Here is a 15,306-nt window from a genome sequence, read left to right as displayed (position 1 = left end):
CCTGGCAAGGCGGTGGGTGGCTGTTTTGCGCGCTCTCTCCGGGCCTGATCAGCCGCCTCCCTTCGCCGGGATCCGTCGGCCGCTTGGGCTGCCAGCCGTGGGAAGCCGGCGCAGCCCCTCCGCGGCCATGCTCCGGCTAGGCCGGCCGTGCGCTCTGCACACGCTCTGCCCCGGCGGGTTGCTGCAGGTCTGCAGCAGGAGCGCCGCCTCCGGGGAAGCGGGAACCAGCAGCCTCCCGATCGGCCAGGTGCAGCCCAGCCCGGGAGTCGAGAAGCGGGCGCCGCGCAGGACGCACAGGAGGCTCCTGCGGGAAGCGCTGCTGCTCCTGCTGCAGCAGCAGCCGCCAAGCCCCGGGCGCTTCTGGATCCCGGCCGCCGGGGCTGATCTGCGCCGCGGAAGAGAGGGCGACCCGTCGCTGCTGCTGCTGACATATCCTCTGCCACAGGCAGAAGGGGAGGCGGGCGGCCCCCGGCAGCTGCTCTCCGAGATCACCCTGCATGCGGCCGGGGGCGGCGGAAGAGGCAGCGGCGGCGGCCTCGGGTCCAGGAAGGTGGGTGAGTCTGCAGCCACCTCGAGCGCTGTGGGTGGTTAAAACGCGGGGGAAACAGCACTTCAATAGAATCCTCCGCAAACGTGGCCAAGAGTTCCACTGAGCACGGGCAGAGTGTCCTTTCCTAGGATCCAAGACCCGCAGAGGCCTGGTTTAAGGCCTAGGCACCCCTCTTTCTCTCTCTGCAGGGCCTTTTCTGCCGTGGCTCCCCATTTGTGGAATAGTCTCACCTGGAACCTTCACTGCATATATTTAGGCACCTCTATAACCAGGCCCTCCGGCCTTTTAAATGTGCTTGTGAGAGCTGGTTATTGGTTTTGTTTGACGTTAAGTATTCTGCCTTTTCATTTTGTCTTTTTATTCTGTAAAACCGTCTGTGATCTTTGGATGAAGGGTGATATATGCATTCAGTGCCAGATTTACGTATAAGATAAACAAGCTATAGCTTAGGGCCCCACTCTTAGGGGGCCCCAAAAATTGAAGGAAAAAACCAGATGTACGTTTCCAAAATATAAGATTAAATAACCAAATAAAATAAGACATACATACAGCAACAGTGTTTTGTGTTGTGTAGGCTCCTATGATGTCAGTAATGGGCCCCGCCTGCTAGCCTGCTCCCTAAAATATCCCTAGTTTGCTCATTTCTATATATAGGGCACCTACATTCTGCATGGACTTTTCAACAATTACTTTGATAAAATACCGGTACATATTTTGTTATGTGCACATGGCTGTAGATACCTATTAGATCCATAAATTACCATATAGCACATATTCAACACAGAAAACAGCGACAGTTTGTTGTTGACAAAGGACAGCTGGACATATAAAGGGCCCCATTACCTTCAGTAGCTTAGGGCCTCATCTGACCCTGTATGCATTTAATTAATAATGATGACAGTACTAATATTTGCAGTACTGTTGCCAGATTTGGTGGCTGGGAAATGTAGGCCTGCCCTCTGATTCATAAAGGCACTAAGAATCTACATAGAAGTACTGCATATATTGTTAACCCAGTCTGTGGGTGGGCGGTCTGTGGACATTCAGACTGCTACTCCCATGGTCCCCGGCCATTGCCCCTTCTGGCTGGGGCTGATGGGAGTTGGAGTCTAGCAACATCAGGAAGTCCAGGCATTGCACAGGCCTCTTGCACAACATTCCTTAGGGCATGAGGGAGGCTGAGGCTTGCAGCAGGCCAGGTGCTTAATAGCAAAACTTTGACTTGCACTGACAGTTCACCCTGGTGACTGCTCTCTGGTGTACTAGCTCTGTTATTTCTTCATATCCATCAGAACCAGCACTTGTCTGTCTTATTTTTATTATCTGTATTACTTGCATATTAATGTTATTACTTGTATATCTCCTGCCATCCCATTGCAGAGCAAAGGCTTTCATCTAATATGTTAAAATATGTTAATGTGATGCACTTTTTAAAAAAATGGATCAAGCAAGGCTGTGGTGGCAGCATCAAAATACAAATTTGATGGTGGTGATACCTGAAAACAATATCCAGCTGAAGAGCTTTTTTTTTGCATGGTGACAAAATGCCATTGTTGAGGCAAAGTAGATATTGTGGGGTGGGAAGTCCCAAAGCCTGAGTGCCACTACTAATAATTGAACTTCTGAAGGTCATGGGAGCAGAGCAGAGACTTCTCCGGTTGTATGAGAGGAAGGGGAAGATATCTCAGTCCTAAATAGTTAGGGCTTCTGTGCTCTGTGCCTCTCTGTTGCCTATATGCCTGTCCTGTTGTATCAGTCTGTTCTTATCGTTCAGCTGCTTCCTTTCACCCTGTTGCTCTGCTTCTGTACAGCATCTGGAAACCATTGATGCTAAATGTTAAATAACAATGGCCAGGTGCCATGTAAAATTATGTCATTGAGCACTGGCTTCATTAATCATGAATCATTACATGGACGTCTACAGGATTTTTTTTAAAGAGAGGTTTTGCAATGTTAGACACTTACTTTAAAAAAGTGGGGGGGGGGGGAATTTGGGGGTTGTGGTTCATCTAGGGAGGAGGAGCAATTGCCTGGCTGGTCATCACTCACCCTTCACCCTATTTGGTCATCCAAGAATCATTACCTTTTATTGGTACTTTGACTTGGTAGCTACCGAGTGCTGAGTCCCTCAGCACCAGCATTATGCGTGTATGGTAGGATAAGACATAAGAATAAGAATAATATTACTTATACCCCACCCATCTGGCTGGACCTCCCCAGCCACTCTGGGCAGCTCCCAACAGAATATTAAAAACACAATAAAACATCAAACATTAAATACTTCCCTAAACAGGGCTGCCTTCAGATGTCTTCTAAAAGTCAGGTAGTTGTTTATTTCCTTGACATCTGATGGGAGGGTATTCCACAGGGCGGGCGCCACTACCGAGAAGGCCCTCTGCCTGGTTCCCTGTAACCTCACTTCTCACAGTGAGGGAACCGCCAAAAGGCCCTCAGAGCTGGACCTCAGGTTCCGGGCTGAATGATGGGGGTGGAGACGCTCCTTCAGGTATACTGGGCCAAGTCCATTTAGGGCTTTAAAGGTCAGCACCAACACTTTGAATTGTGCTCAGAAACGTACTGGCAGCCAATGAAGCTCTTTCAGGACCGGTGTTATATGGTCTCGACTGTGTTGTAGCTCCCACTGATTTCAATGTGACTTGAGGTTTTTCTAGATTTGCAGTGTTAATCATATCACACCTTCCAATCTATCACACCTTCCAAAATTTTAGCATGGCATAGTGAGAGCTGAATGGCCTGGGAGGCCAGGGTTCAAATCCACACTCAGCTATAAGTTCACTGAGTGATCTTGAGTCAGTCACCAATTCTCAGCCTTGTTTAGCAAAAAGTATTCTGCACTGAATTAAACCCAGGGACAGTGAGTTGTAGAGACATGTGCTGTAAGTTATCGCACGTGTTGACATTAGGTCAGTTGTGCAAAAAAGAGTGATCTTATTTTAACTTTATACGAAATTTATTTCTCAGATTAGTTGTGTGTGAAGCGCATGTGTGTGTGTGTGGCAGTATGTCAACGTTTTCTCTCCCTGATGCCACTATATGCGCATGAAGCCGACTAGGCAGAATCTGGGTAGCACTGTTTTGCATTTGAGTGGCAGGGAGAAGCTGCCAGCTGATGATTTCTGGACGACGGTGGCCTTATTTTTCCTACCAGCAAAAATACTCTCACCTAGCACAGCATCCTTTTCTCACAGGGGCTGACCAGATACCTTTGGGAAGCCTGGAAGCTGGACATGGATGCAACAGCACTTTGGACACCTGCGATTCTCAGCAACTGGTATTCAGAAACATACTGCCTCCAACAGTAGAGGCAGAACACCGGTAACAGGACTAGTAGCTTTCCCTCCATGTTCAGTCCTCTGTTAAAAACATCCAAGTTGGTGGCCATCAGACTGCTACCTCTGGGAGCAAGTTCCATAGTTTTACTATGAACTGAAGGAATTAAGTGTTTTCTTTTATGTGGCACGAATCTTCCCAAATTCCACTTCATTGAATGTCCGTTCAGTTCTAGCATTTTGGGAAAAGCGGGGGGGGGGGGTAGGTATCTATCCATTTTCTCCATGCCATGTATAATTTTATAAACTTCTAAGCCAGGGTTTCCCAAACTTGGGTCTCCAGCTGTTTCTAGACTACAGTTCCCATCATTCCTGACAGCTAGGGATGATGGGAGTTGTAGTCCAAAAACAGCGGGAGACCCAAGTTTGGGAAACCCTGCTCTAAACTAACCCTTTCTTCATTGGGGAGTCGTTCCATCCCCTTTTTTTCATTTTGGTTGCCCTTCTCAGAACCTTTTCCAACCCTGCAGTATCCTTTTTGAGGATATTTCTTAATTCATTTTCTGATGCATTTGTTTATATTTGTTTTGTGCTGCTTAAATGTTGCAATCGAACTTCCCTTTTCTAGAGCTGCGCTTAACGATCCTTGGAAACTTGCCTGGCATGATATATGTATTTTTCTAGAGCTGATGACCCTAGCCCTTGTGTTCATTATTGACAGAAATCAAAAGGAGCTGTAAGGCTCATTGTCCCTCTTAAATTGCTGGCCGGCTTTTTTCAGCTGGAGGCACTTGATACCGTTTTGAGCAGAAGTGTTGGAAGAAGAGTCGCATAGTGATGGGGAGCTGAATCGCTGCCAGTTCCCATCACTTCAGGTCCTTGACAAAAGTTCCTTTCTCTCCCTATTTTTTTAGACCACCTACAGGCTTCCAGGCTTTTATCCATTTGCACCCATTGTATGGCCTTTGCCTCTCTTAACATTTTCTAATATTACCATGGAAGTGTTTTTAGGGGGCAACATGAGATTAGCAAAGTGTCAAATGGCATATTTAGGGGGGGGAGCAGGGGGGATTTTTGCAGAAGAAGAAAAATTCTCCCGTTCAAATTCACATTTAATTTTTGGGGGTATCATAAGCCTTTTGCTCAACATCACATTTTTAAGCCAGCCCCTTGCCCCAAAACAAAACATAACACTTAAGAGGTGCCAACAAAGAAAGATCAGTCTAGGCTGCTACCCTATACCAAGTAAGCCCATTAAACTGAATGGGACTCATCTGTATATGGGATTCTGCTATTCGTTGATTAATTTTCTTCTTTTAAAGGTATATACATATTACAATTTTTTTCGATATAATACACAAATGTTGCCAAGCATTGTTTGAGTGAACTTGATATTTCCCTTTTTTTCATTACATGTTACGGCAACACACCAAAATACCCTCCTATTAAACCAACCTGTTTTTCATCCTCATCTCCTACCAATTAAATCAAAAGCTTCAGTTGATCGACCTATTAAGGGCTGCAGCCCTGTAAGCAAGATTAGCTTGCAGGGTAGGCAGCAGAGATCACAGCACTTTCGGGAGGGTGTATCTTCTAGGTATCGTCTAGCAAGTTCAATGTGCCAAAAGGATATACGAAAAATAGATGTGGGCATGGCGGGTTTGCATTTTGGGTCTGGTGGACACGGCAGGAGCTAACAAAGGACTGAAGGTAGTGAAAGGGAGAGCAACGGCTCATTTTGAAAAAGAGGCTCTGAGATCCAGTTTGCCAGAAATCCACACACGGAACCATAAGAAGACTCCTTCTGGTTCAGACCTAAGATCTGTCTAGTCCAGGATCCTGGGATAGGGTTGTAGCTCACTGGAAGCATCTGCTTTTCATGCAGAAGCGCTCACATTTATTATTATTCTTATTAATTTTCTTTATTTATTTATACCCTGCCCATCTGGCTGGCTGGCTCCCGACACATATAAAAACATAATAAAACATCAAACATTAATAATAAATGTAATGAAACATCAAACATTAATAACAGTCTGATCCAATACAAAAAAAGAGTTCACACTCAAAGGCTGGGAATAGTTCTGGAGACTTGCTGCCAGTCACTGAAGGCAGTACTAAGCTATAAGGACCAATGGTCTGTCTTGGTGTGAGGCAACTTCCTGTGTTCTTGTTCTCACAGTGGCCAGACCAACCACAGGTGTCTATGGGATGCCCACAAACAGGACTTGAGGGCCACAGGACTTTCCCCACTTCTCAGCAACTGGTAGTCAGAGGCATATTCAAAGATGGAGCAAGCTTGTTTCCTCCAGCTGTGGACTCGAACCCATGGCTTCAAGTTGCAAGAAAGGAGATTCCGACTAAACATCACAAAGAACTTTCCGACAGTAATAGCTGTTCGACAGTGGAATGGACTCCCTTGGCAGGTTGTGGACTCTACTTCCTTGGAGGTTTTTAAGCAGAGATTGGATGGCCATCTGTCACGGATGCTTTAGCTGAGATTCCTGCATGGCAGGGGGTTGGACTAGATGACCCTTAGGTTCCTTCCAACTCTTTAATTCTATGATTCTACGGCCTCCAACAATGGAGATGGAGCGTAGCTATCATAACGAGTAGCCATTGAGCTAGTGTTGCCTCTGTTATCCTTCATTCAAAGGTGACCTCAGCAGCAAGAGAAATGTAATCTGTACACGCCCAGGGAGTTGCAAAATGCCTACCAAAAAGACGAGGCATGGTTTGGGGAGATAATATGAGGAGAGGGTGAAGTAAGAGCTCTTTCTTCTGGCTTCCTCCTCCCTCTGGCCTGCCTGCCGGTTATCCAAACAGCAGCCAACAAGCACACACAGAACAAAGCTCCCTAAACAAAATGCACAGCATTGTATTGATTTTCTTCAAGCTTCGCTCCCTGTTGAGCAAAAGCCAAATTGTGTCCCAGTCGGGCGCAGCCACGGCCAGTCTCATTGTCAAATGGAAAAGCATTTTCTCTCACTTCATGCCTCTCCTCGTGACTGTTTTAAGCGTCTGCAAACTATCCCAGTCTCCTTTGTTTGTGTGTGCTGTTTCCTTTTGTATTTTGTTTTTTAATTACTATTCCAAATCAAAACAAGTTAGCCTTTCTCCGGTTCTCTTGGCTAGGGTTTTGTTGCTAACCAAATGCATTAAAAGCTAGGGTGCTCAGAAGTGAAAGGGAGGGGGAGCACGGCCTGCCCACACAACGCTGTTGTCGCCTTGCAAGTTATCCACCAAGCTGACCATAGCCCAGGAGCTCACCAAAGATGTTCACCAAGTGCCTCAGAAGATAGGAAGCTGCCTTAAATTCAGCTAGAGTGTGGTGCCAATAACACCAAGGTTGCAGGTTTGATCCCCGTAAGGGACAGCTGCATATTCCTGCTGCCACGGTCTGGTTCAGGGGCGATCGAAGTCCCGGCAGGGGACGTCAGGACAGGGGGCAAGATGGCGGGGTGGGAGCAGGAAGAGGGGTCCAGAAGCCAGGAGTCGGGAAGCCAAGAGTCCGAGGGTCAGAGAGCCAGGAGTCAAGAAGCCAAGGGTCTGAGGGTCAGGAAGCAGAGAGTCAAGAAGCCGAGGTTCAAGGATCAGGAAGCAAGAAGCCAAACGCAGCAAGGCATGAAACATGTTGCTGTGGCAAAGAGCCGAAGGGAAATGCTGACCTTATATCCCTTCCCGGCTCTTGCCAACAGGTGCTGTGAGTTATCAGCCTCACCTGTGAGGCTGCATCTTGCCTCTTCAGAACAAACTTAGGAAGGCCCCAGTCCTGCAAAGTCCTATTGGTCACAAAGCCTGGCTCCTGCACACACTCCTGACATCTGCATTGCAAGGGGTTGGACCAGATGACCCAACTCTATGAATCTATGAGTCAGGCCAATGGTCAATCTAGTAGAGGGATAGGGAACATCAAGGCTGGGCTGTGGTGGGGTCAAATGCAACCCTCTATCTGGCCCTTGGCTCCCCAAGCTGCATCCCCTCCTCAACCAGACACTCCATCAGCCCTATTTCATACCTTTCCAGAGGGGTTTTTTTTTTCCTGGCTGGAAAGTGTCCTTGAATTCTGATAATGCTTCTTGATTGTCTGGATGGAAGACAGAGGTGTGTGTAGAAGTTGGTTACTGTACCACTTTTGCCTCTGGTCTCACCCACCACTGGCATTTGGACCAGTTTGAAATGTGGCCTCTGTCTGGAAAAAAGAGGTTTTCCCACCCCTCATCTATCCCAAAATATATCACAGCCCAAATACTTCAAAAAGTGCCTCTCCAGTATGTTCCAACCTGACCATTGAGATCGTCAAAGGGGAACCTTCTTAGGGTGCTATCATATAGTGAGGACGGAGAGCCTTCTCAGTAGTGGCACCCTCCCTGTGGAACTCTCTGCCACTGGAGGTCCATCAGCTCTCTTCAGTTTCATCGTGCCAAAGCTATGCCTCTGCACTCTGGCCTAGAGGCCTTCCTGGCAGATGTCACCAGTTCATTTCAGGAAAATCTGGTTTGTATGGGATCATTTATGTCTTGCTGTTTAAAGGCAGAAGTGTTTCGATTTTATTTTGCTCTTCATGTATTTGACAGCCTGGGACATGAGAACCAGGCCACCGTGATCCAGGGCCCTCTGTTTAGTGTGCAGTGGACCTGTAGGGTGAGCTGTCAGAAGCACCTAGAATGCTGTACACAACCCAGAGGTGGTGTGGTCCCTGGAGTCCCAGCTGGGTCGCAAAAACAATCCCCTTGTCAGCCTTTTAAAAAGAGCCCTCTTCTATCTACTCAGAATAATCTCTTTCCCTGCACCATTTGGGAGGGTGTGGGAGTGATCCACTCTGGGCGCTCAAGGTCTACTACATTTCCTTTTTTTCCTGGCTCCCAGTGAACTGTTTCTTCCCATATTTCCACCACCTTCTCTCCCATTAAAAAAGGGGCAGGAGTTGTTCTCTCGGCTCCATTTCTCTCCCCGCAAATTGCTTATGCAATGGAGAGGCAGGGCCGCCTTGGGAATTTGCTCAAGTCCTCCTGGAATCTGGGAGTTCTAAACCTGTTCTTCCAGCAAAACAAACCCACTGAACCTGTAGCACCATTTTAAGGCTCACAGATTCGTAACTGATTTACGGTAAATGTTAAGCCTCTGAGGTGCCACAGCCTTTGTTGTTTTCACTGCAGTACTAACAGAGCTTCCCCTCTGGAATTTGTTCTCCCAGATCTGCTTTTATTAGTCGCAGTCGTTTCGCCAGCCTAGCAAAGCATATTGTCAGCAAGCAATTGCCAGCAATTCCCCAGTGGTCCCTTTCCTGAGTTTTCAGTATTTTGTTGCAAACGTGCATATTGCACAACATCACAGGAGCTGAAAATGCTGGTCTTTATACCGGGATGAATTATTTCAAGTCTCTAAATAGCTTTCTGCTTGCCTGCAGCAGTACAGTACTCCTAGGATTTGCACATGTCAGCAGAGCCAGCTGAAGCATCAACTGAATGTTACTATGCCATAATCAACATAGATTCAGATTCTATAGCTTAGAATAATTGAATTGCAGCGTTGGAAGGGACCCCAGTGGTCATCAAGTCCAACCCCTGCAAATGCAGGAATCCTGCCCATAGCTGTCCTGCGGACGGGGGCTCAAACCACCAACCTTCTGATTAACAGCCAGATGCACTGACTGACCCATTGTGCCACTGGAGTCTCTCTGAGTGTGCTTCTCACTTGTAAAAGTAGGGTTGAAGACTTAGAAATACTGTGGTTTTCAGTTTGTGATTAAGTTGCCTTACACAGAGTCAGGTACCGTATTTTCCGCTCAAGGACGCACCTGGCTATAGGACGCACCTTGTTTTAGAGGGAGAGAACAAGAAAAAAAAAAATTCTCCCCCTCTCTGCCCAGCGCCCCTTCAGCAAAGCGGCAGGAGGCGCTGCGCAGAGAGGGGGAGAATTTTTTCCCCCTTTTTCTCCCCCTCCAAAACAAGGTGCCGTTCAAGGTGCGTTCAGTCACCTTCAGGCTGGAGAGGGGTCGGTGCGCACCGCTTGCTGTCTTGGCTTCTGCCATAGCTGCGCACAACCTCTCCAGCCGGGAGAGGCTGAGCAGGGCTATGGCGGCTCCTGTGAGCTTTTGCAGGAGGTGGGGGTATTGCCATGTTGGAGAGGTTGCACGCGGCTAAAGAGGCTTCTGCCATAGCCGCGTGCAACCTCTCCAGCCAGGAGAGGCTAAGCGGGGCTATGGCTTCTTTAGCCCCGCGCAACCTCTCCAACATGGCAATACCCCCACCTCCTGCAAAAGCTCACAGGAGCCGCACACCCTTTAAGGAGCGCGCGGCTCCAGTGGGCTTTTCTACGAGGCGGGAGAAGGGACTGACTGGCCGCGGAAAAGCCCGCAAGAGCCGCACGGAGCTTGTGTGCGGCTTTTGGGGGCTTTTCCTGCCTGCCTCCCCCCTGCATTTGCTCCATAGGATGCACACACATTTCCCCTTCATTTTTGGAGGGGGAAAAGTGCGTCCTATAGAGTGAAAAATACGGTACATAGAACAAGGGTCGTTAAACTCTCTGTTCGTGTACAGAGGCCTTCCAAAGTTTGGACAGAGGTCTTTCCCAGTGTTGCTACTTAAGATCCTTTTAATTGAAGATTTGGACCTTCTTTTTGCAAAGCACACATTCTGTGGCCTTGGAAGCATATGCAAAAATGTCGGGCCATTGGTTCATCTTGCTGGGTTGGATAGTTCAGAAATGTATGTGAAGAATGTGCTCTTTTCTTCCAAATGGTGGTCAGTCGCCGTATCCTTGTGGGTGTTTTACAACACCCCTGTAAAAAGGTCATGCATTTTATAGACCAGTTATTAGAACTGAAAGAGGGTGAATTGTTGAAGAACACACAGTGAGTCTGGGCCAATTCTCTATGTACTTTATCCACAATCATTTCTTTCTCTCATTAGAAGTGTGTCACCATCTCTCAGCTTCATGTTCCCAGTTGCAGTATGGGAATGACCATGTTTTGCAGCATTAAGAAGACTGCACAGCTACACTATTGCATGTTCACATCAAAATACAATGTAGTACCTAGTTATGACTATTTTTCAAAGAGCATTATAGTATCTTTTGAGCATCAACAAATGTGTGTAGTACTCTGCAGTAGGTACCCTTCACTGGGATAAGAGGGTGGTTGTTCTGAAGCAGCAAGCTATCAGTAACTTATAGCATCTTATTATACACATTGTTTGAAATCAGATGTAGTATAAACATTGCTTGAAAAGTTCCATTGAAAAAATGAAACTAGTTCAACTTTATCCCGTCCAAAAAGGTACTAGTTCGTTTGTCCTTTTACAAAATAATTTAGTTCAAGTTCATAAAAAGTTTATCCTTGGCAAAACAAAAAGAGTGTTCAGAATGTTACAAGCTGAAATATAGGGTCCAAATGGAAGCCAGGGAGCACACATAAGTAGCAAAGTGTCTGACAGACAGAATGTCAACAGGTGAAGTTTTCCTCATAAATGTATTTCCATATTAGGTTTATCTTACAGTGGTTACATATGCTTCAGGTTACAGACTCCGCTAACCCAGAAATAGTGCTTCAGGTTAAGAACTTTGCTTCAGGATGAGAACAGAAATTGTGCTCCGGCAGCGCGGCGGCAGCAGTAGGCCCCATTAGCTAAACTGGTGCTTCAGGTTAAGAACAGTTTCAGGTTAAGTATGGACCTCCGGAACAAATTAAGTACTTAACCTGAGGTACCACTGTATTTCAATTGTGGCAGCCACACAGCTGTTAAAAGCACAAGGCAACATTTTCTTTGTTCTTGTAGTTCTTCCTACAAGATACTCCTTTTGAAAGAGAGCAAATATTTTCAGCGAGGAAGATACAGGAAAAGCCTCTTTTTCCTTCCTTCTAATTGCTTAGTCATATTAATTGACTAAGCATCCTTAGAAGCAACAACAGCTCCATATCTGCCTGATAAGACTTAGAACATTGTCTCCACACTTTGCTTTCTAACTTTGTCCAAGTGACTTAGCTTTCTTTCCCTTTCTTTTTCTCAGTTTAAAAGAAAGAGTCTGGGCCTCCTTTGGGGGTGGGGGGAATTGGCTGTGAAGATGAACTAGAAATCATTCCATGTTCTACCTCCCAGATTAATTCACCTGGTAATTATGGGAACTACTTTCAGGTGTAGTGCAATGAATTTCGTTCAACTGAAGTAGTTCATTCCAAGCACTGAATAGGCATGATGAGCATCGCCATTGTAATTTCTAAAATTTGTATACCGCCCTTCATTCGCAGATCCCAGGGCGGTTCACAGCATAAAAATACAATATAATACATATGAACGATGCAGGTAAGAAATAGGAATGCACTATGGTGCACACAGACTATATTGTAGCATTTGAACAGAGCACTCTATGAACTAAACTTTTCACTTTTATTTTTAGTGAAATGCTCAATCACTCTAGAAACATATTTTAATGAGCACCCATTCCCCCCACTATACATAGGAGACTGGCGAAACTGCAGGAAACGACCATGCAGATCCTAGCCAAGAGAATGGAAAGAAACCTAACAAATCCCAGCAGCTGAAGAAAGTTTTTAAGGAATATGGAGCTGTGGGAGTTGTATTCCATGTTGGGATTTCTTTGATGTCTCTAGGAATGTTCTATCTAGCCGTGTCAAGGTATGTTTTCCATACTATTTGTAATTGGGTTTGGTGCGGCGAGGACTTGATACAATGTCACATATAACATGGGATAAATATTTATGGCTGTTTGATATAAAAATTGATTTGCTGGATCAAAGAGAGATCCATCCAGTCCAGCATTTGGTTTCCAACAACAGCCAGCAAGATCCCTGTAGATGTTTTTTAGCATGGAATTAAGATGCCCATTTCTTGTAGTTTGTCCCCAGCATTCAACATTCAAGAGACACTAGGCTGTGTCCAGCTAACTTTTACCCAGAGTGGAACCACTTAAATTAATGAACCTAAGTTAGTTATGCTCATTTTCAGTGGGTCTACTCTAAGTAAGACCTGCATTGGCTATAACCCACTGCTTTTTGGATATTATGCATACCCATCGATTCCCCTCCCCCATGCAGAGAATCTCCATATAGTTGTCATTTTTAAAGCCATCTAAGCCTCCTTAAGAGGTAGATTTGTTGATCAGCCCCTTTACACTTTCCTCACCTGTAAAGTATGACTTTGCTCAGGTCTTTGTAATAGTTGTACTGGCCAACTTGTATGTGAAGAGAAGCAACTCAGGTATAAAATTGTATTTTGAATACAAATTGGGTCCAGCTCCTAAGCCACCACTTTGTAGTGACTCCAACTGATGGACCTTGGAGTTGATATGACACATCTGAAGTCTGCCCATCCCTGATCTAAAGTGATGCCCATCATGAAATCTTGCAGTAGCCAAAAATATAACACTTTGGAAAATCCATGCTTGTTTTTGTAATGTTACTAAGCTACGTTGTGGTTTGTTTTCACCCCCTTTTAGTGGAGTGGACATGACTGCCATCCTCTCCAAGTTGGGATTTGATGACGCTCTTGTGCAATCCAAGTTGGCCGCTGGGACGAGTACTTTTGTTTTGGCCTACGCTATCCACAAACTGTTTGCTCCAGTCCGCATCAGCATCACCTTAGTCTCTGTGCCATTACTTGTGCGATATTTTCGGAAGATAGGTTTCTTCAAACCTCCGACTCCAAATCCATGATTAAATCACTGGAGGAAAACAAGGCTGCCACCTCAGTTAATATAAAATGTTTTTAAATTGCTGCACCCTGGTGGTGCCTGTGCAGATTCCTGTAATACCACCTTTACATTGTATATTCATGGTGGAGGGAGGGGAAGTGTTTTTTCCTGATAAACTACTTCACAAATACTGATTACCTATGTTTCTTCCTCAAGTCCTGTGCCAGCCCAGAGGGGCAGATGTTCTGATAACAATTATATGGGTACTTCTAGGAAGATAGGAAACTGCCTTATTATAGTAACTTAGACCATTGCCCAGTATTGTCTGTTTGGACCAGCAGTGCCTCTAAGACAGTAGTCTTTTACCTCACTTTCTAGCTGCTTTTAACTGGAGTTGCCAGGGGTTGATCTTGAAACCTTCTGCAAGAAAAGCATATGCTGATACAGTTGAACTTTGGTTCCTCTCCATATACAGATATCTGTATAAGCTTTCTGGTATAAGCTTTGTGGACTAAAACCTCATCTCATTAAATGCATGACATCTCCATTGGTGGGACACACTACCGGGTCAGAGCAGCACCGGAAAGAGTGTTTGTGCACACGTACGGGTGCGTACTCCCCGCCCTCTGCGCAGTCGTCGCTGGAGACACCGGCCCGAGGCAAGGAAAGCTTGGGAGACCCCCGATTTAAGATGACTGAGGACTATAATTCCAATAGCAAACTCTAGTGTTTAGTGCCAACATGTAGGCTAGAATGGGCTGCTAGGTAATGAGGTATCGTCACGCCTGGAGGAATCCCAGGGTTTTTAGAAAGACAAGAACACTTTTGAAAAATCTGAAGCAGGAGGTCAATAAAACTGGGCCTAGGCAGTAGCCACATAATGTTGCCTGTCAACTGAAAAAGACTAGGGTAAGGGGCAGTGGATCACCCTATTTAAAGGGAAGGACTGGAAGGAATGCTGAACTGGTGCTGAAATGCTGAATACAGTACTCTTCAGGTGAGGTGACTGTTGCCAATAATTGTATTGCCTTCAATGAGATGGGTTTGTTTGTATTTGTATTGGTACTTAACTTCTCTTTCTCAGGTGTTCTCCCACTTGACCAAGTCTAATATTCTATATTGCAATCACTAGTAATAGTCAATGGTAAATTTATCCTCCATCAATTTGTCACCCTTTTAACAGCCATCACATTTTATGGTAGCAAAATCCATGATTAGTTTTCTGCTGCATGAGGAACTGCCTTTGTCTGTCCTGGATATACTGCTAATCTACAGCAGTTGAGGCACTGAGAAGTCAGATTTGTTGGAAGGCCATTCTAGTGGACCCAAACACTACAGAAACTGACCAAGAATTGCCATAATCATTTGTTTTCCAGGCCCATATAAAACAAACCAGACACAGGACCCACAAATGTTTCAACTCATACCTTTTATAATAGCCTCACATCCTTGCACATGGCATTGTAGGAATTCCTCAGTGAGATATGAAACTTGTTGCTAATGACAAAAAAAAAATCAAATGCCTTCGTTTCTGCAATGCATCTGCCTCTTTAATATTTTAAAATTTAGGCTAAAAATCAGTTAACATGTTCATCCCCAAATTTAAGTCCTTGCAGAAATAAATCCAAATCACTTCCAATTAGAGTGGTACTTTGGGTTAAGAACTTAATTCGTTCCAGAGGTCCATTCTTAACCTGAGGTGTGCTTTTGCTAATGGGGCCTCCCACTGGCGCACAATTTCTGTTTTTATCCTGGGGCAAAGTTCTTAACCTGGAGCAACCACTTCCTGGTAGCAGAGTTTGTAACCCAAAGCGT

At 45.6% G+C, this 15,306-nt stretch overlaps 1 protein-coding gene across 1 annotated transcript; it reads left to right on the top strand.

The window, feature by feature from the left end:
* The first annotated feature begins 26 nt into the window (after positions 1–26).
* On the top strand, positions 27–13,685 carry FAM210B (family with sequence similarity 210 member B). Its single transcript, XM_081917288.1, has 3 exons — positions 27–550; positions 12,301–12,476; positions 13,297–13,685. The coding sequence occupies exons 1-3, from the start codon at positions 128–130 to the stop codon at positions 13,511–13,513; spliced, it is 816 nt and encodes a 271-aa protein (XP_081773414.1). The 5' UTR covers positions 27–127; the 3' UTR covers positions 13,514–13,685.
* The last annotated feature ends 1,621 nt before the right edge of the window (positions 13,686–15,306 follow it).

Source organism: Podarcis melisellensis (genome assembly GCF_964234715.1).
Source record: "Podarcis melisellensis genome assembly, chromosome: 6".
In the NCBI taxonomy this organism is placed as follows: Eukaryota; Metazoa; Chordata; class Lepidosauria; order Squamata; family Lacertidae; genus Podarcis; species Podarcis melisellensis.
The sequence above is the reverse complement of the archived record's forward strand: the minus strand, read 5'-3'. Positions and strand labels throughout refer to the sequence as shown.

Coding starts and splice junctions, on each gene's coding strand:
- FAM210B (XM_081917288.1), top strand. CDS start 128: ATGCTCCGGCTAGGCCGGCCGTGCGCTCTGCACACGCTCTGCCCCGGC. Junction 551..12,300: donor GCGGCCTCGGGTCCAGGAAG/GTGGGTGAGTCT, acceptor CACTATACATAG/GAGACTGGCGAAACTGCAGG. Junction 12,477..13,296: donor TTCTATCTAGCCGTGTCAAG/GTATGTTTTCCA, acceptor ACCCCCTTTTAG/TGGAGTGGACATGACTGCCA.